This window comes from Apodemus sylvaticus, chromosome 18 (genome assembly GCF_947179515.1).
Source record: "Apodemus sylvaticus chromosome 18, mApoSyl1.1, whole genome shotgun sequence".
Lineage (NCBI taxonomy): Eukaryota > Metazoa > Chordata > Mammalia > Rodentia > Muridae > Apodemus > Apodemus sylvaticus.
The window spans coordinates 9466447-9486364 of NC_067489.1; the positions used below are offsets into that span (position 1 = coordinate 9466447).

Sequence of the window (19918 nt, forward strand, 5' to 3'; positions counted from 1 at the left end):
AGGCTTCGTTCTGGCGGAGGTGGCGGCGGGCGGGCGGCCGGTGGGGATGCGCTCAGAAGAGGGGGCCGGAGGCCCGGGCGCAGCGCTTTCTGCGCGGGGCCCGAGCTGGAGGGAGAAACTCTCGGGCTCGGAGACCCACTTCCGCCGCGAGTCGTCGCGGAATGAGTCGGCGGCGCCTCCGGCCCCATCCTTAAGTGAGAGTGGGGCTGCCAAGACCCGCGAGGAGAAGAGGACGGCCCTGAGCAAGGTGGGGGCGGGGCTCGCAAGTCTCGCGAGAGGACGGCTTTACACCCCATGCTGGGCGGGGCTTGAGGAGGGCGGGGCGGGATGTTCATCTCTTGGGCTGGGCCTCATCTCAAAGTGAGTCCCTGCAAGTGGCGGGTTGGTCTAAGGTCGTTAGGGAGCCGGAGTCACCCGGCTCTGGTCGCCGAGCTGAAGGGCCGCGTCCCCCGGGATCTGGGGAGTCTCGGTCTGGAGAGCCGCGTCCCCTGGGATCTGGGGAGTCTCGGACTGGTTGGGCGGGCGGGCGGGCGGCAGCACCCGAATGACGAGCGATGGTCTTCCCAGGTGGTCCTCCGGCGTCTGCCCCCGGGCCTCACCAAAGAGCAGCTGGAAGAGCAGCTGCGCCCCCTGCCCGCGCACGATTACTTCGAGGTGGTGGCTGCGGACCTCAGGTGAGGGCTGCGGCGGGACAGCCTTGTGACAGCCGGAGGACCGCTCGGCGCTCCGCGTCGCAGTCCCCTCCCTCCCAGCTGTCAGGGCACGCCCACGTTAGGAAGGTCCAGAGGGGCGCTGCCCTTTGCGTTACCTTGCCTTCCCCGGTCTGGTGAGAAAAACCAGACTGCATCCCTCACACTCGCTGTGTCTGGAGCGCATTTCGTTAGGGAGGGACCGGTTAACTGAGCCCTGAGGAGTGGGATCTCATGGCGAGCAGCCCGGCTCGCGTCTGCACCACCACCCAGTCAGACGGGTTCCCTGCCTGTGGTGATGGGACCCAACCCGCAGATGTCGGTGCCGCAGGAATTCGTGGTATTTCTCGATTTCTATTGTTATATCCTTTTATCGTTTTCTTCATTATGTCAATATACGCTTTCCTTTGGGATACCAATTTTTTGTTTTTTGTTTTTTGTTTTTTAAAGTCTATTCAAATAAAAATATAAGTAATTGTTAAACGGGCATCCTTTGAAAGCCGCAGGTAGTTTTCAGATGACTGAAGTTTAGAAAAACAGTTACAAAGAACAGGGAGTTACTCAGTGTGCACTTCCGGTCCCAGCTTGTAGCCTCCTCCCTCCATACGAACAGATTTCTCTCAGCTTTAATATTCTTTGTGAGCCGGAATGGAAGAGTTCCTACCTGTGAGAAGTTGTGGCAGAGACGGGGAGAATGGTTTAGTTTTTCCTTGGTGCCTAAGCACTGCTCTACTCATCCAGAAAAAAGGCACAGTAGAGCATCCTCACCCGTGAAGGAGCCAAGACTAGTCTTGTTCAGATGTGCCAGAAATGACTCTAAAAGTACCCGTGGCGTCTGGGGACTTCTGGAGTTGAGTGTGTTAACCTTGGCTGTGGACAGTAGAGGTTCTCCCGAATAAGACTTAATAGTTGGTTTATCTTCAGTTTGTTTTTTTTGTTTTGTTTTGTTTTGTTTTTGATAAGGAATACCCAGATTGTTAAAATTAACTGAAAAGTGATTCTTGGGCATAAAGAAGCATTTGCTTATTCTTAAAACAATTCGGCAGGATTTAGGGTCGCACAGTTTGCTAACCACTGTTGTCTTGGTTTCAGCCTTTACCCTCACCTCTACTCCAGAGCGTACATTAATTTTAGGAACCCTGATGACATCCTGCTGTTCAGAGACCGTTTCGATGGATATATCTTCATTGGCAATAAAGGTTAGTGAGTTTCAGTTAACTTCTCAAACACAGCTAAAATAAGCTCATAAACTTTTACTGTTTTATCATGGGCTGGCAAAGCTAATAAACCAAAGAATTTCAGAGATCCTGTGATAGGAACAGGAGCTCGACATTGCTGGAGAATGGGTTTTCACACGTAACTCTTCCGAAAATAAATGAACTTTGTGTTCCTAAACTAAGTCATCTCATGACGTTTGATGACGGTCTCCTGGGCTGTATCACACACTTAGGTCTCTGCCAGGAATCCAGAGTCCCCGGCCGTGACTGTCATCTCTCGAAAGTGCCAGGGACGGCGCAAGCTCCTGAGTATCAGCCATGGAGCACGAGGCTCTGCTCCTCAACGTCTAGATCTGTTTTACATATTTTCCTTCTCCTGTCCTGTCCGACTGTCTTGTGCTACTTTTTCTGCCTTTAAAGTTTGTAAACATTGCTTCTCGGCTTTTGACAAAGATCAAGTGTAAAGTTTGTAGACATTCTGTAGGAAGCTCTTTTCCTGCCCTCTCCAGCCACCCGGTTTCCATTCACCCCTCCCCCCACACCGAAGTGTCCCTTCCCCATGGGATGACAAACGGAAGGTCAGGTTGTAGTTTCTGTGAATTTCGTGCAAGTTTAGTGCACTGGCCATTTGGCATTTGAGTTCATTGCTGACTGCTTTATTCAACTGATCACTTTTTAAAAAAATATTGGTAAAATACACATAACAAAAATCATCTTATCTCCCCCTCCCTTATTGAGATAGACTGTCTCTTAGCTTAGGCTGGCCTTAAAGCCTCAGTGATTAATTCCCCTGCCTCCTGAGTGATTCGTGGATCCATCCTTCCTTCCTTCCTTCCTTCCTTCCTTCCTTCCTTTCTTTCTTTCTTTCTTTGTTTGTTTGTTTCTTTCTTTCTTTCTTTCTTTCTTTCTTTCTTTCTTTCTTTCTTGTGTGTGTAGTGTAGTTCAGTAATGTTAAAATTATCCACTTTATACAACCAGTTGCCCAGAATCCCTGCTTTTTACATAACTGAAACTTTATTAATTAAACACTGGTGCCCGCCCCCTCCACCCCTCTGTGAACTCATTCTATTTCCTGTCTTTATGATATGAATTTTAGTGCTCTGCACACCCTCTATTAGTAGAATCACACTTTTGGTCTTCTTGGCTGGCTTCTTTCGCTTAGTGTAATGTCCTCCAGATCCACGCGTGTTGTGATGTACTGCAGAATTTCCTTTTCCTTTCTAAGCTGGAGAACATTCCCGTGTGATGTTTGTACATTTTACCTATCCATTCATGTGTCAGTTGACACCTGTCTTGTTACAAGCTTTAGCTGAGGTAAAGTTTCCTGGATATGCAGATGTGTTCCCTGTTTTCAGTTTGGATATCTACCCAGAGTTGTAGATACTGCCCAGACTTTGTAGGGGATAGACATGGGGGTTCAGGTGGTAACCCCTCTCGCAGGGGTGGGGTCAGGTGGTAACGCTCTCACAGCAGGACTGGGGTCAGGTGGTAATGCTCTCACAGCAGGGGTGGGGTCAGGTGCTAACACTGCCCTCACAGCACAGATACCATTGAGCATCCCCACTGCCTGTAATGCCCAAGAACTGCAATTGTTCCTCTTCCTCACCAACACGGTCCATTTTGAGTTTTCATTGAAGTTGTTTTATATTACACTATAGTCGCTGGCCCTGTGAGATTCTTTTCTTTGGGGGGTGGGATTGTTCTTTTTATTTATTATTTTAGATATTTTCTTTATTTACATTTCAAATGTTATCCCCTTTCCAGGTTTCCCCTCCAAAAACATCCTATCCCATTCCCCCTCCCCCTGATCACCAACCCACCCACTCTCATCTTTGTTTTATTTTTGTTGTTGCTTTGATTTGGCTTAGATTGAGTTAACTTGATTTCTGAGATTGAGTGCCGGTTGTGTATCCCAGATTTACCTTAACGTGTGATCTTCCCACCTCAGCCTCTCAAGTGTGGGGATTATAGGTTATGCACTAACTAATATACCCAATCTTTTTGTGATTTAAATTTGTATTATCCAATACATTTGCAATTGAATATATTTTACATTATTGTTGGTCATGTGTAGACCAAGACTAGAGAAATATCACTAAAGTTCTTTGTCACTTTTTTTTCAATTAAAAAAATTTTGTTTTCAGTGGCTGGAGAGATGGCTCAACAGTTAAGAGTATTAGCTTCTCTTCCAGAGGTCCTGAGTTCAATTCCCAGCAACCACATATATACAGATAGGGCACTCATGTACACTAAATAAATAAATAACTCTTTAAAGAAATTTATTTTTGCTGAGCAGTGATAGTACACACTTTTATTCCCAGTACTAACGAGGCAGAGGCAGATGGATTTCTAAGTTTGAGGCCAGCCTGGTCTACAGAGCAAGTTCCAGGACAGCCAGGGCTACACAGAGAAACACTATCAAGAAAGAAAGGATGGAAGAGAGAGAGACAGAGGCAGAAAGAGACAGAGAGAGGAATACGTATACATCTATACATGCGTGTGACATATTTTGTAGAAAGGTTCAGCTGCCAGAAGAGGGGACTCGACCCCCTTGAGCTGGAGCTGCGGTGGTTGTGGCTGTCCTCGTGTGTGCTGGAAGCCAAGCTTCTGTCTCCTGCCCACACAGCAGGTGCCCTGAACCACTCGCCCAGCCACCCGTCCAGCCTCTTTGTCATCCTGAACCAGGTTATTTAATTGACACATGGATCGAGGGTTTCTTTTGCTTTGTGCTGTCTCACCTTGTGCCCAGGCTGACCGCAAACCTGCAGCGGTCCTTCTGTCTCTGTCTCATAAATCCTGGAGTGGCAGGCACAGGGTACCACTCCAGATCTCTCTCCTCTCTTTTTTCATTGGCTTGGGTTGCTGCTGGGTTGCAAAAGTTCTCTCTGTGCTCTGGGGGGCGCTCTCCTGCCAGCCGGACGGCCCTCCCAGTCCATAGATGCTCTCAGGTCCATAGAGTGCCTTTTCTCTGAGGACTGTGAGGTTTTGATTTTGATATCTGTTCATCTGTTCTTGCTTCAGTTGCCCATGCATGTGTTGTCCCAGCTAAGAATTTATGAACATAGAACTTTCAATTACTGGATGTGCGTTTTGAGTTAGTTTCTAAGTATAAGTCGTTGGGTAAATGTCTACCTTCATTCTCCCGTGTGTGGCTGTCTGGGTTTCTCAGCACTATTTGTTGACGTGTCCACTGGTTCCTGTTATATGATCTTAGCATCCTTGTCAAAATGATTTGATCATATACCCAGGTGTTTTCTGTTGGCTCTCTCTCAAGTTTCTTGGTGTGTGTGTTTGTCTGTTTTGTGTCAGTGTCATGCTATCTTGATTACCATAGCTTTGTGGTAAGTTGTGGAGTCAGGACTTTGTCAGCGGCCACGTGCTGCGGTAGCATATCATCCCTGCCCGTGCAGGAGCACCATCCCTGCCCGACCAGTGCCTTCTACCTCCCCATTCTCTCTTATTTCTTCATTTTTTGAATTACACTTATTTATTTTATGTACTGGCAATTTTGGAATTTTGGAATCTTTTAAAAAAAAAAAGAGCAATATTCTAAGATGATATCACTTAATGGGTTTAGTCTTGAGGTAAAGTGTTCCACGTGCTGGCTAAAACAAATTGACAGTTTCTTCCAGAGAACTTCTCTTTATATGTTCATCTTCCTCCCATATAACAGCAAAATCACTTCCTAATGCTTCTATTTTTCATGTTTTTGTTTGAAACACACCTAACAGAGAACATAATATATGTCCTTAAAGCTCCCAAACCCTTTAGCCTTGTGTCTCTTTTAAGCCGAGGAAGTTCTTTGAGCTTATATATACTTGAATTAACATCTTAAAATTAATTTTTTTTATTTTATTTTTATTTTGTGTGAATGTATGTGTGCATGCCTCTGTGTGTGTGTGTGTGTGTGTGTGCTGTGTGCTGTGTGTGTGTGTGTGCTGTGTGCTGTGTGCTGTGTGTCCAGGTGTCCTCATAAGAGTCAGAGTAACTCCAGTTACTCTGGAACTGGAGTTACAGGTGTTTATGAGCCACCTAATGTGGCTCTATGCAAGAACTCTGAACCACTGAGTTCTCTAACACAAAACATTTTAACATCAAAACAGTTGACCGTAACAAAAAACATGACTGAAGATAGGCTATTCAAAAATTATTTGGAAGTAATATGGAAGTAATAGTTGGGTTTACTAACCTGAACATTTTTTCCCTTGTCAAGTGAACTGTTTTATGTTGTGAGTGAGTCCCCTGATGATGGACCACTCCATGTAGTGAGTGATGCTGTGAGTGAGTCCCCTGATGATGGACCACTCCATGTAGTGAGTGATGCTGTGAGTGAGTCCCTGATGATGGACCACTCCATGTAGTGAGTGATGCTGTGAGTGAGTCCCTGATGATGGACCACTCCATGTAGTGAGTGATGCTGTGAGTGAGTCCCTGATGATGGACCACTCCATGTACTGAGTGATGCTGTGAGTCCCTGATGATGGACCACTCCATGTAGTGAGTGATGCTGTGAGTGAGTCCCTGATGATGGACCACTCCATGTAGTGAGTGATGCTGTGAGTGAGTCCCCTGATGATGGACCACTCCATGTAGTGAGTGATGCTGTGAGTGAGTCCCCTGATGATGGACCACTCCATGTAGTGAGTGATGCTGTGAGTGAGTCCCCTGATGATGGACCACTCCATGTAGTGAGTGATACTGTGAGTGAGGCCCTGATGATGGACCACTCCATGTAGTGAGTGATGCTGTGAGTGAGGCCCTGATGATGGACCACTCCATGTAGTGAGTGATGCTGTGAGTGAGGCCCTGATGATGGACCACTCCATGTAGTGAGTCCCTGATGATGGACCACTCCATGTAGTGAGTGATGCTGTGAGTGAGTCCCTGATGATGGACCACTCCATGTAGTGAGTGATGCTGTGAGTGAGGCCCTGATGATGGACCACTCCATGTAGTGAGTGATGCTGTGAGTGAGGCCCTGATGATGGACCACTCCATGTAGTGAGTGATGCTGTGAGTGAGGCCCTGATGATGGACCACTCCATGTAGTGAGTGATGCTGTGAGTCCCCTGATGATGGACCACTCCATGTAGTGAGTGATGCTGTGAGTGAGTCCCTGATGATGGACCACTCCATGTAGTGAGTGATGCTGTGAGTGAGTCCCCTGATGATGGACCACTCCGTGTAGTGAGTGATGCTGTGAGTGAGTCCCTGATGATGGACCACTCCATGTAGTGAGTGATGCTGTGAGTGAGTCCCCTGATGATGGACCACTCCATGTAGTGAGTGATGCTGTGAGTGAGTCCCTGATGATGGACCACTTCATGTAGTGAGTGATGCTGTGAGTGAGGCCCTGATGATGGACCACTCCATGTAGTGAGTGATGCTGTGAGTGAGTCCCCTGATGATGGACCACTCCATGTAGTGAGTGATGCTGTGAGTGAGTCCCCTGATGATAGACCACTCCATGTAGTGAGTGATGCTGTGAGTGAGTCCCCTGATGATGGACCACTCCATGTAGTGAGTGATGCTGTGAGTCCCTGATGATGGACCACTCCATGTAGTGAGTGATGCTGTGAGTGAGTCCCTGATGATGGACCACTCCATGTAGTGAGTGATGCTGTGAGTGAGGCCCTGATGATGGACCACTCCATGTAGTGAGTGATGCTGTGAGTGAGGCCCTGATGATGGACCACTCCATGTAGTGAGTGATGCTGTGAGTGAGGCCCTGATGATGGACCACTCCATGTAGTGAGTGATGCTGTGAGTCCCTGATGATGGACCACTCCATGTAGTGAGTGATGCTGTGAGTGAGGCCCTGATGATGGACCACTCCATGTAGTGAGTGATGCTGTGAGTCCCTGATGATGGACCACTCCATGTAGTGAGTGATGCTGTGAGTGAGGCCCTGATGATGGACCACTCCATGTAGTGAGTGATGCTGTGAGTGAGTCCCTGATGATGGACCACTCCATGTAGTGAGTGATGCTGTGAGTGAGGCCCTGATGATGGACCACTCCATGTAGTGAGTGATGCTGTGAGTGAGTCCCCTGATGATGGACCACTCCATGTAGTGAGTGATGCTGTGAGTGAGGCCCTGATGATGGACCACTCCATGTAGTGAGTGATGCTGTGAGTCCCTGATGATGGACCACTCCATGTAGTGAGTGATGCTGTGAGTGAGTCCCTGATGATGGACCACTCCATGTAGTGAGTGATGCTGTGAGTGAGTCCCTGATGATGGACCACTCCATGTAGTGAGTGATGTTGTGAGTGAGGCCCTGATGATGGACCACTCCATGTAGTGAGTACTGCTTCTCCCTACCCCTCTCCCGGAAGCACTTTTGGATGTGAAGCTTACGTGTCATCACTATGTTTAACTCCGTGTAGACAGATGTGATGTTAGACACTGGTTTCCCAAGGTGACTCTAGTAGAGTTTCATAGTGACACTTGGATATCTCTCCATACAAGGCCTGGAGTATCCTGCAGTGGTGGAGTTTGCTCCATTCCAGAAGATTGCCAAAAAGAAGCTGAAGAAGAAAGATGCCAAGACGGGAAGCATTGAAGATGGTGAGCCCTTTTCTAAAGCTGAATTGTAAACCAACAGATTAAATATGCTGACCAAACATTACCTATACTTGGAGAGGGGGATATACTCATTCATTCATTCATTCATTCATTCTGTTGCAGATCCAGAATATAAGCAGTTTCTGGAGTCCTACAGCGTGGAGGAGGAGAAGAGCAGCGCCAGTCCCGAGACGCTGCTGGGAGAGATCGAAGCGAAGACGAGGGAGCTCCTTGGTCTGTTCCGCTCCTGTGTTTATTGAGACACTCTCTGGTGGAGTGTATATTTAATTCTCCTTTTTTCAAGATGAGGGTAAAGTTTCTTTCCGTTACAGACTTGACGGGAACAGTATTTTCTACTTTCATCAAAAGAGTGAAAGAGCGTGGGGAAGTATTTCTGAGCCTTTCTTGATGAGGACTATGCTTCTAGGGTCCTTGCTTAAACCCGCCGCCTGCCACAGGCAGATGCACGTCCTTGGCTGCTCAGAGAGGAGAATTTATCACAGCAGCCTTACTGTCTTTGTAGAGCACCATGGGCAGGCCTTGGGAGCCTATGGAGACAGGACATTTGGCTCATATAGGAAGCTACAAATTTTATGAGAAAGCTAACCTGTCGAAGCCGGGCTAGAGTCTAGCATCTGGTTTGAATCCTGATAGAGTGTGCTTTAGAAATGTTTGTCTTCTCAGAAAATTCATGTGCAGACATGAGACACCTTTGTTTTTCACTAGGCACACTTAGTCTTAGACAAACGTGAATGTCCCATTTCCTGATGGTCTCAGTATTAAACCTCCTCTCGAGGGGCTGAAGAGATGGCTCACACTTTAAGAGCATTGGTCGATCTTCCAAAGGACCCAGGTTGGATTCCCAGCACCCAGATGGTAGCGTACAACCATCTATAACTCCAGTCCCCGGGATCCAGTGCTCTCTTCGGGCCTCTGGGTATTACAAATACATGCCACACAGACAAGCATGCCAGCAGAATAGTCATACGTAGATTTTTATTTATTTATTTATTTATTTTGGTTTTTTGGATTTGATTTTTTTTCGAGACAGGGTTTCTCTGTATATCCCTGGCTGTCCTGGAACTCACTCTGTAGACCAGGCTGGCCTTGAACTCAGAAATCCGCCTGCCTCTGCCTCCCAGAGTGCTGGGATTACAGGCGTGCACCACCACCGCCCCGCTTCATACATAGATTTTTTAAAAACAGAACAAAACCTTTTCCCAAGGCCTGGCACCCCTTCCATGTCTTGCTAACCTGACTTGTATAACATCTCACATATAATCAGGTTTGTTGGTTTCCACATGAATTCCCTTCCCAATAACCTCCCTGACTTCCACAGTAGAACTATATTTTCAGCTAATAGTTGCAGAAAAGAGTTGTTTAAAACTAAGTATATGTGAATAAAGAGACCAGAGTGTGGAGGTAAGCATGTGTGATTGGAGAGACATAAGAAGCCCTATGCTGAGACCTGACTCCTCCCAGGAAGAGGCGGGGGCTAATTCACTCCCATCCTTGCTCTGTCACAGTGCTGGTAAGTGCCAGAGAGAAGCGAGGGCCTGCCTGATGGCTCTTGTTCCCCAGGGAAGACTGTATTATACTGAGCATGATTTAGAAGTCAAATATTAGTGGAAAGGAGGATTATGGACAGATTAGTATAGGGGGATTGGGGGCAGAACTAAAGACCAGGGCTGGAGAGATGGCTCAGTGGTTAAGAACACTGACTGCTCTTCTGAAGGTCCCGAGTTCAAATCCCAGCAACCACATGGTGGCTTACAACCGTCCATAATGAAATCTGACACCATCTTCTGATGTGTCTGAAGAAAGCTACAATGTACTTAAATATAATAATAAATAAATCTAAAAAAAAAAAGAAGAAGAACTAAAGCCCGGAGGGTTAAGATGAGCAGGTGTGTTAACTGCAGCTCCCGCGTCTATATACAGAAGACAGGAGACTTTGGGGGCAAAAATCGAAATTTGATTTCAAAGCATGTTATATTTATGAAGTTATAAAAGGCAAATTAGAGCCAGGCGGTGGTGGCACACGCCTGTAATCCCAGCTCTCTGAGAGGCAGAGGCAGGCGGATTTCTGAGTTCGAGGCCAGCCTGGTCTACAGAGTGAGTTCCAGGACAGCCAGGGCTACAAAGAAAAACCCTGTCTCGAGAAAAACCAAATCCAAAAAACCAAAAAACAAAACAAAAAAAAAAAACAAAAAAAAAAAAAAAAAAGAAAAGAAAAAACAAAAAACAAAAAAAGGCAAATTAGGTATTTTAGAATTCAACTTCCAACCCCTCATCCATCTTTCTTGTTTTGTTTAAGTGTCCCCTTGTATCAGGTAGTCACTACAGTCCGCTCTGAGACATTCTCTTTGTGGGTTAGAATCTGGTTTCATTAGCACAGAGGGCATCTGTCCTTGGGGCCTCAGTCTACAGGATCTTGCTCGGTGCCCACAGGAGTGTCAGTTTTACATATCGAGGACACAAGTGCCAGGGACTCACCGTATGCTGACACAAGTGCTTCTTTCATTCCGGATGTGGACTGTGGAGGCTGCTTCTGTAGTTACTACTTCTGCTTTTAAATTCATAGCAGTTGCCAGTTTTTCCTTGGCTTTTAACCTTCCATGGAGTCTCATAAACAAGCCTAACAAATAAGGTTTGAATAGTCACTATAAGCTCACGTTGGCAGGAGTTCCAGTATTGAAGTAAGCAACCTAGGATTAGTTCTGAAACTCGGCATGTCATAGCCTTCGCAAACACCGGCACCTTGTTGAGTCTTGTAAACTTTTGTGGTAGATAATTAGGAGAGGAGGAGAGATAAATTAGTGTTACTAAACTTTATCTTGGGATCCTTTGTTGTTTGCTTGTTTTTTAATATTTATTGTATGTATGTGAATACACCGTAGCTGTCCTCAGATACAACAGAAGAAGGCGTCAGATCTCATTGCAGATGGTTGTACACCACCAACCATGTGGTTGCTAGGAATTGAACTCAGGACTTCTGGAAGAGCAGTCTCTTACCAGTTGAGCCATCTCTCCGGCACTGGGATCCTTTGTTTTGCTGGTCTGATAGCCAAAGTGTCTCTTTAAAATAAATTCATTTCTGCCAGACTGCTTACATCCACGACCACAGCGCCTGCCATGGGTGTCTCTGAGCGTGTTCGCTCTCTTTAAGGCTGAGTACCATTTGATCCTTAGCCAGGGTATCAAAGGCCCTTAGTATCATGCCAGCTCACAGGTTGGCATACCCAAGATTCTTCCCAGCCCCTTCACTCTGAGGTCTTAAAGGTCTGTAGGGCAGGCCTGTGCCCCCTTCTCACCGTGTGCTCACATTTGAGGGCTGTGGAGGTGGTCCTTCTGGTGATACCCGTAGGCCTCTGACATGCCAATCAGACAGGAGAGGTGTGCTCAGGAAAGGTGGTGGTCAGGGTCAAGGGTGGGAATGCACTTTAGGTGAGAGAGATGGGCGGTGGTTTTTTCTGTTTGGTTGGTTTGGTTTTGGGTCAGCAGTGCCATCTGCAATCATTTTCTAAGCTTTAGATTGAATAGCTCTTGCCTGTGATGACCAAAAATGTTCTGTTTGGGGGCTTTGGAGAGTGTGTGTATGTAATAAAATATTGAAGAGATGCCACACAATCTAAAGATAACAGTTTCGTTTTCTGTATATTTTAAACACACAGTTAGAAGGCAGGTATAAACCACATTTGCAGTGTATCTCTGTTTTGACTGACCTATCTCATAAAATTACACATAGAATTTTCCACTTGTGTTATTATGTCAGTGCTCAGAACTTTCCTTGGGAGCATTTCAGATTTTGGACTTTTGAACTGGTTACTTGACATGTATTAAAGACTGTAGTACTGAGCCTGGAGGGTCAGCACAGTGGTTAGAGCACTTGTTGCTTCTGCAGAGGACCTGGGCAGTTCCTGGCTCCTGCACGGCAGCTCACTACCATTACTAACTTCAGTTCCAGGGAATCTGACAGCCTGTTCTGACTGCCACAGGCACCAGGCGTAAGCATGGTACATACCATACATGCAGATAAAATAAAATAAATCTTAAAAAAACATCAACAGCAGAAAAGCAAAAAATTCTGAAAATATGCACAGCATCAAAGTAGATATGTAAATGTTACTTCTGAAAATATCATGTCTTTTTTTTTTTAATGTTAAGTTGCCTATGGCTCTGTAAATAATGACATACCCGTATTCCTTCCTATAAACAGCCCTAATTAAACTCACTGGGTTACAAAAACAAACAAACAAAAAAACCCACAAAGGTAGACATAGGAGGAGGAGGATTAGTTGGGAAGAGAGAGAGAGGGGGGGAGGAGAGGTAGGATTCATGGGTGGGTTGTAGAGTGTAAATGTGATCAAAATACATTATATATGTGTATGAAAATGTCATAATGACCCATTATTCTGCATAACTGATAGATGCTAGTAAAAACTTAAAGAGTGGTAAGTCAGTATATCCAAAATTGTCAGAACCTACAAATGACTTGAATTTGTAACAACAGAATAAGAATGTCCCCAGGTACAGTGCATACCCACGTACATTTTAGAGATAATATTCTTCCCCTAATTATTTTAATGTTAAGTTGGAAACAAGAACTTAAGATCAATCTCAACTTATAAGTTATGTGTAATGTATTGTAATTTTTTTCTTTAGCTAGAAGAACCACACCTCTTTTGGAATATATTAAAAATAGAAAATTAGAAAAGCAGGTAGGTGACGTTTTTACCTGGCGGGTATCTGCCCTGTACCTGCTGTCTCCACACACAAAACTTACACGTGTGTTTGGCTCTACCTTCAGAGAGTCCGGGAAGAGAAGCGTGAGGAGCGGAGGAGGCGGGAGCTTGAGAAGAAGCGTCTGCGGGAAGAAGAGAAGCGGAAGAGGAGAGAAGAGGACAGGTGGAAGAGGAAGGAGGCGGACAAGCAGAAGAGAGCCAGTGAGAAGGATGTGAGGATCAAGGTAACCGTGGCGACGGTAGCTCCATCACGTTGGTACGCCCGCCCGCCCACCTCTCAAGTATCTCTTTAAAACTATCAACTACTGTCAGTCAGTCTAACCCTTTACCACAGTTCCTTACGTCCATTCTGTAACAACAGCTTCAAACATGCACATGAGCTCAGGCATCCTTACACAGCCTGGTACACCAAGGAGGCAGAGCATGAGGCTCTGACCTCCTGATGTGGAATGGGGTGCTTCACCAGGAGAGCCCCTCTATGCCGTGAGTGACTGAAGCAAACCACACGTGAGAACTTCCTGCCGGCCTCTCTATGTCCTCCTCAGTACCTCAGGGTTAGAACAAAGCACCCAGGCTCAGCACCAGGCAGCACCCATGGGCCTCACCCTCATGTCCAGTTTTTCCTGTGGTTGATGCATTTATTTTTATAGAATGAAGAGTTTTTTTTCAAAATTGAAATTGGAATCAGCCCTGCTTAGCACTTTTTAAAACTGAGATTTCACCTTACTCCATAGGGGATTTAAGATGCCTTATTGGGGTTCTGAAGAAATACACCACATAAAGAAAGTATTAATCATCATTAGGTGTTACTTTTAATACGTAAGGACCATGTCCGTGTTAGCAAAGTCTGTATGTATATGCACCACATGTGTGTGGTACCAGTAGAAGCCAGAGAGGACAGTGAGTCCCCTGGAACTGGAGTTAATTATGGTTGTGGACTAACAAGTAGGTGATAGGCACCTAAACCAGGTGCTCTTAAAGAACAGCAAGTGCTCTTAACCGCTGAGCCACAGTAATTAATCATTCAGTAGTAGGAAATCATTAATGTTAAGATTTCTCAGCTTCTTAAGAAACTGGAAACAGGAGAAGAAGCGACTTCAGAGAAACCCAAAGAAAGAGGTGAAGCTGTCGGTGCAGGAGAGGAGAAGCAGGAAGCCCGACTGGAGAGCCAGCCGGAGACGCCTGCGGAGAGGTGAGCATGTTCCTGTCACAGTGACTGACTGTCCCCTGCCCCGGTCTGCAGTCATGGTGGCCGTACGGTGCTGCACTCTTCCGTTGCCCTCGGAGTTGTGTGTGTTCGGTCTAGCACGCCAGCGTAGTGGGCGCTGGCCCGGCAGCCTCAGTGTCAGCTTAACAGGGAGGTCTCCTGCTCCTCCTTCTCCATCGCCTCTTGACCACCTTCCTTTCCTATGAGGCCTCCTTCCTGAGCTTAGGTTGCCAGGGTCTGCCGTCCGGTCCTTCTTCCTGTGTGAATGATGCTGTCCAGTGCTTTCCTTGGTGTTTGAGATTTCACACACAGCTCTCTTCCAGCTCCCCTGCAGTCTGTCTGTGGTCACATTTCAGTTACCTACAATGACGATTCCAGAGCCCCATCTTTTAGAACTGGTTGCTTCTGGAGGGTTTTTGTTTGTTTGGTTGGTTGATTGGTTGGTTTTTTGTTTTGTTTTGTTTTTGTGGTGGAACAATAGGCCTTAGGTATTATAATTCTTCTCCTTAGTTCTGTCTTTCGTTGGTCCTGCCCATGACATGGTTTCATGGAAGGCGCTCAGCCGTGAAGCCCCTGGCCCTGGGTATCACTTCTGCCCAGGCTTGCCAACCCCAGGCTGCTTCTGCTTGTTGGGTTATCAGCTCCACAGTCTTTAGCACCTTGGTCTATGCTTTAGCATTGTAGTGTCATGGTTTATGATACAGCAGTGTCATAGGGTCCTTACCTGTTCTGTGCCTCCCATGTGGAGAGGACTCAGGGAACATGGTAGCTTGTGCCCGTGGTCCAAGGAGGCAAGGACCTTGTCCCTACTCACCTAACCTTTCCATTGCGTGAATTAATCCTTCTGGCATTGTTAGACTTCAGTGCATCTGGGCACCTGGGAATGTAAGCTAAGTTGTAACACGCTGTGTTAGGGTTTACTGCTGTGAACAGACACCATGACCAAGGCAACTCATATAAAGGACAGCATTTAATTGAGGCTGGCTGACCATTTCAGAGGTCCAGTCCATTATCATCACGGCAGAAAGCATGGCAGAGTCCAGGCAGGCATGGTGCTGGAAACGGAGCAAGTGTTCTACATCTTGATCTGAAGGCAGTCAGCAGAAAACTCAGCATCCTCAGGCAGCTAGGAGGAGGGTTGCAAGCCCACTCTCCAAAGTGACATACTTCCTCCAACAAGGCCACACCTCCTAATAGTGCCGCTTTCACCACACCTGGGGATTGCACCTCCTTTGGAAAACCGAGAGGTAGAACATTGTGTCCACATACCTCAGTGTTGTGTCATTGTACACTTACATTCAGGTACAGTGGCAGATGCCATTTGTCCTTCTCCGTGTCTGCTGTTGGGTGCTGTGAGCCCATGCCTGCCAACCCCAGCTCTGTAGCAATGGGCTCCGTTCTCACACACCCCAGGGTAGAAAAGAGACACAGAATCAAAAAGCCACTTCTCTGCAGTTAGTTATTAACCATTTGTATTGACTCCCAGGTTACAGGATGGCGGGGATAAAGAGCAAAGGGACAAAAGATTTCGAGAGAAAGAACCTGAAACTTCAAGATGTCATCCAGACAGTTGCAGGAAGTACAGCAGTCACTCAGAGTTCGCCAGGTTCTCCAGAAGGAACGAAGAGGAGTCAAAATGGGGGAAGGGCTTCACCCAGGACAGAGGGAAGAAGGGCCAGGATGGGAGTGTCCCTGTAGATGTGGCAGAGAGAAGCAGCAAGGAGCACAAGGAGTATGACAGCCCGGGGCCAAGAAAGGATCGCCCGGGAAGCAAGGTCCTGTAGCCTGCGGCCGCCTTCCCTGATGTGTGCAGATACAGTGTGCTCTGCGGCCTCACAGCCACTTCCCCAAGCAGAGAGCCTTAGTAAACTAGATAGAACAGCCCGCCTTGTGTACGTAGGTCCAGAGCTGCACTCTGCCTGTGTCGGCCCATGTGGGCTGAACTGCAGCATCCATATCTTCTAGAGTGCTCTTGCTCATCTGGGGTGCACTGAACTTGCAAAGAAACTCAGAATAAAACATTCCATCATCTTTTTAAAGAATCAGGTTTTTATTTACCAAGAAAAATTGTTCAGTGTAAGTCATTTACGGGAGATGAATATTCTAAAATGCATCCTTAAGACCATGAGGGAAGGTGCTGGAGAGATGGCTCAGAGGTTAAGAGCACTAACTGCTCTTCCAGAGGTCCTGAGTTCAATTCCCAGCAACCGCATGGTGGCTCACAGCCATCTGTAATGGGATCCAATGCCCTCTTCTGGTGCGTCGTCTGAAGACAGCCACAGTGTACTCACATACATGAAATAAATAAACTTGGGGGGAAAAGCTGATAAGGGAAACAGCATCTGGCGGAGCTCTGATGAGTCAGCTCTGCCTAAGTGTGAATACAGCACGGGTCCTTGCGTCCAGAAGAGAAGTCCACTCAGAAGTGTGACGGTCACTGTTGCTCAGTCACATTTTCCCAGAGGCACATTCAGGGGAGCACTGCCAGCAGGGCCACCTCTAGGCTGCTCCTCACTAGTAAGGCACTATCTGGGAGCCAAGACTCGACGGGGTGGGGGGGAGACAGACAGACGGAGGGCTGCTATGCTGGAAGTTAAGGGCATCAGCCCCAAAAGCCTGTCTTGGGGAACTCAGGCTTCAGGGAGGGAGGAGGAGTGGTGAGGTACGGACGGGAAGGCTCCTGCTAAGTGGGGTCGTAGCCATGCAATATGTGTCTTGATATTTTGTCTCAGGGCCAGAACAGCTCTCAAACTTGGTTTCCTGGGACTCGAACCTAGACAAGCACACCCTTTACTGCAGGTTCAGCCTCGGCAGTTCACGCGCTTTGTGTCAGCTGACGCACGGGACGGAAGACTAATGAGGGGCCTTCCATGTTCTCAAGTTCTCCGAAGGTAGCCAGTGTTCTGTTCTTGGAATCCTTCTAAGGGAAGATTACTTAGCAGTTAACATCTTTTTTTTTTTTTAAGATTTATTACTATATGTAAGTACACTGTAGCTGTCTTAAGATAAACCAGAAGAGGGCATCAGATCCCATTACGGATGGTTGTGAGCCACCATGTGGTTGCTGGGATTTGAACTCAGGACTTTGGAAGAGCAGTCAGTGCTCTTACCTGCTGAGCCATCTCTCCAGCCCCCAGCAGTTAACATCTTAATCGTTTAGCTGTAGCTTCTGGTTAGGATGCTCTGCCCAGGGTAACTTCCCCAGTGCGACTGATGTTGGAGCGATACGTCATTTCCAGGGCCAACCTCACAGATGTGCTCGCCAGGCCTGGTAGCCTCACCAAGCCTCTGATCTGAGCATTTTAAGAACGTGAATAACTAGGAACATACCACGTGTGACCCTTGAGACTGGCTCTCTTCACTTATTGATTGCTTTCAGATCCACTCAAGGTGATGGCCTTGTAGAAAATGTTTATATTAATTTATTTGTTTCCTATAGTGACACCCATTTTTAATGCCTCCAGGAATGGCCAAAAGAGATGACTCACTACTTTTGAGTGCCCCAGAGACTCCTATGGTCATTGTAACCTAGGGGACACTGATCATAACCTTGGTCTCTTGGAGACGTGTGAACACCTGACCTCTCCCCTCAGCTGCTTCTGTGAGCAGTGGGGGCACTCTAACTTTAGGTGTGGCTCACCAACTGCACTCGCGCTGCTCCTGATGTGCTGTTTGGAGACTTGGGCACAGTTCCTTCTTTCTTAGGAAGCCTGGCAGTGTGCTTTGTAGACGGATCAGACTGCGGTCTCCATGTGTACAAGCAGATGTCACCTCAGTGAGAGGCTAGGGTAGCTGTGTTAGCTCCAAGAGTCGCTGTGTCTGCCTCGGGGATTCAGACCAGCGTCCACTTCCTACCTCAGGCTTTTTTCATTCTTCTTATTGGTCAAAGAATCTTAAGTTGAGCCCCTAGCAGGATGTGCCAATAAAGTCATCCTCACAAAGAGGACTGGGCAGGGGCCCTACCCCAAAGTTGTTGGCTGCCAGGGAACAGGGTGTCCCTCCCTTTGCCACTCCTACAAAGCTCCCGACCTCAGAGACTGCTGTTCTAATTGTGGTGTCTTTTCACCCTGAAGCAGTCACCTTCTGGTCTTTTTGATAAGAAGTATAGATGCGTAGGGGGAAACATTCCAGATTCTTATTTGAATTCATAAAACTTAGAAGGAGATGGCCTCATATTTTTTTTTTAGTAATTCTTTAACAAACGTGTTTTTCTAAAGTCTTCTGTCAGTCATTGTTTTGGTTCCTGGCCTTTGGACTTCTTGATAGTATCAATAATTTAATTCTAAACATAAATATGAAGGCGAGCCGTTGTGAGCTCTACAGGTCCATCCTTAGCTTGGCAGTTAGGACAGTGGGCCCTGGTTTGACTGTTCAGTGGAGATCAGAGCAGGCCCTTCTGTCTGGTGAGACACTGAGAAAGCCTCATCCGGCAGCCAGAGGAGCTTTTTCGGCAGGAGCCAGATTGGCCAGCCCCTGGGCTTGGAGTTCTGGCCCTAGACTATGTTGTCTAAACTACTCTGTAGGAAGGATTTTGTGGCAATGTGAGAATCCTAGGGTAGGTCTGTTCCGGAGAGCTAAAGGAATATAGCGCATGTTGTTGAGAAGAACTTGACAGATCTAGATCTTCGCGCCTTACTCCTCGGACTATGTCCCTGATATTCAATAGATGCAGTTGCACTGCATCATAAAAAAATGGCCGTGTCTGCTGGAACACAGACTAGGGACGTCTTTGAGCCGGCCTCAGAGCCTCTGGCCCTACACACTGAGTGTGGACCTGTGTACACAGGGAGGAAGGTCACTGGGATGGTTATCTGTTCTCCACAGTAAGCAATGTTCACATGACAGCGTCTCGGGCCTGATAAAGTTTAAAGTGCAGAGTGAGCTCGAAGCCCATGCTTTGAAAGGTAAGTCTAGCCACAGGGATGAATCCATGTGAATAAGGTGTGTAAAGCGACGTTCACAGCAGCTGACCACACACCTGGGTCTAGGCACTTCTTGCTGATGCGTTGTGAGTTTATCTAATCTCCTCGTGCACCAGCAGCATGTGCACATTTCTCCTGCTCCTTCCACTACCGCAGGTCTCCACCTCACATGGGTCAGATGACAAAGCTGTTACATCCCTCAGGCCGCCGCTCCCTGTTCATCCCGACAGCTACCTCCCCACTCTAGCACCCTCTTCCTGAGTGTGGTCTGGGTCACAGTCCCCCCTTACAGTCTCAGCGCTCATACACCCTTTGACCTCTGAGCCTATATAACCACTTGTTTCCTTAAAGACGCACAGATTCCTCCGTGGAAAACCCCAACTTTCTCATTTTAGAAAGTCTGCATGAGCGAGTTTGTTTCCCTCTGGCTGCCATCGGGTGGGCGAGCTTGCCTCCGTCTGCTTCCCAGTGCCCTCCCGTCTGTCTGTCTGTCCGTCAATCTGTCCCTGCAGGGAACTTGGGTCATGTCCGGTAGGGGAGTCTGTGCCCCTCCCCCATCTCTAGCCTCCT

The 19918-nt window shown here is 47.2% G+C and overlaps 1 protein-coding gene across 1 annotated transcript; it reads left to right on the top strand.

Annotated features, from left to right (window-relative positions):
• Nucleotides 1-16468, top strand: Upf3a (UPF3A regulator of nonsense mediated mRNA decay). Its single transcript, XM_052162307.1, has 9 exons — nucleotides 1-247; nucleotides 568-674; nucleotides 1782-1888; nucleotides 8379-8477; nucleotides 8598-8708; nucleotides 13140-13195; nucleotides 13285-13443; nucleotides 14281-14411; nucleotides 15913-16468. Exons 1-9 carry the CDS (start codon nucleotides 47-49, stop codon nucleotides 16208-16210), a joined length of 1269 nt encoding a protein of 422 aa, XP_052018267.1. The 5' UTR covers nucleotides 1-46; the 3' UTR covers nucleotides 16211-16468.
• Nucleotides 16469-19918: the final 3450 nt, after the last annotated feature.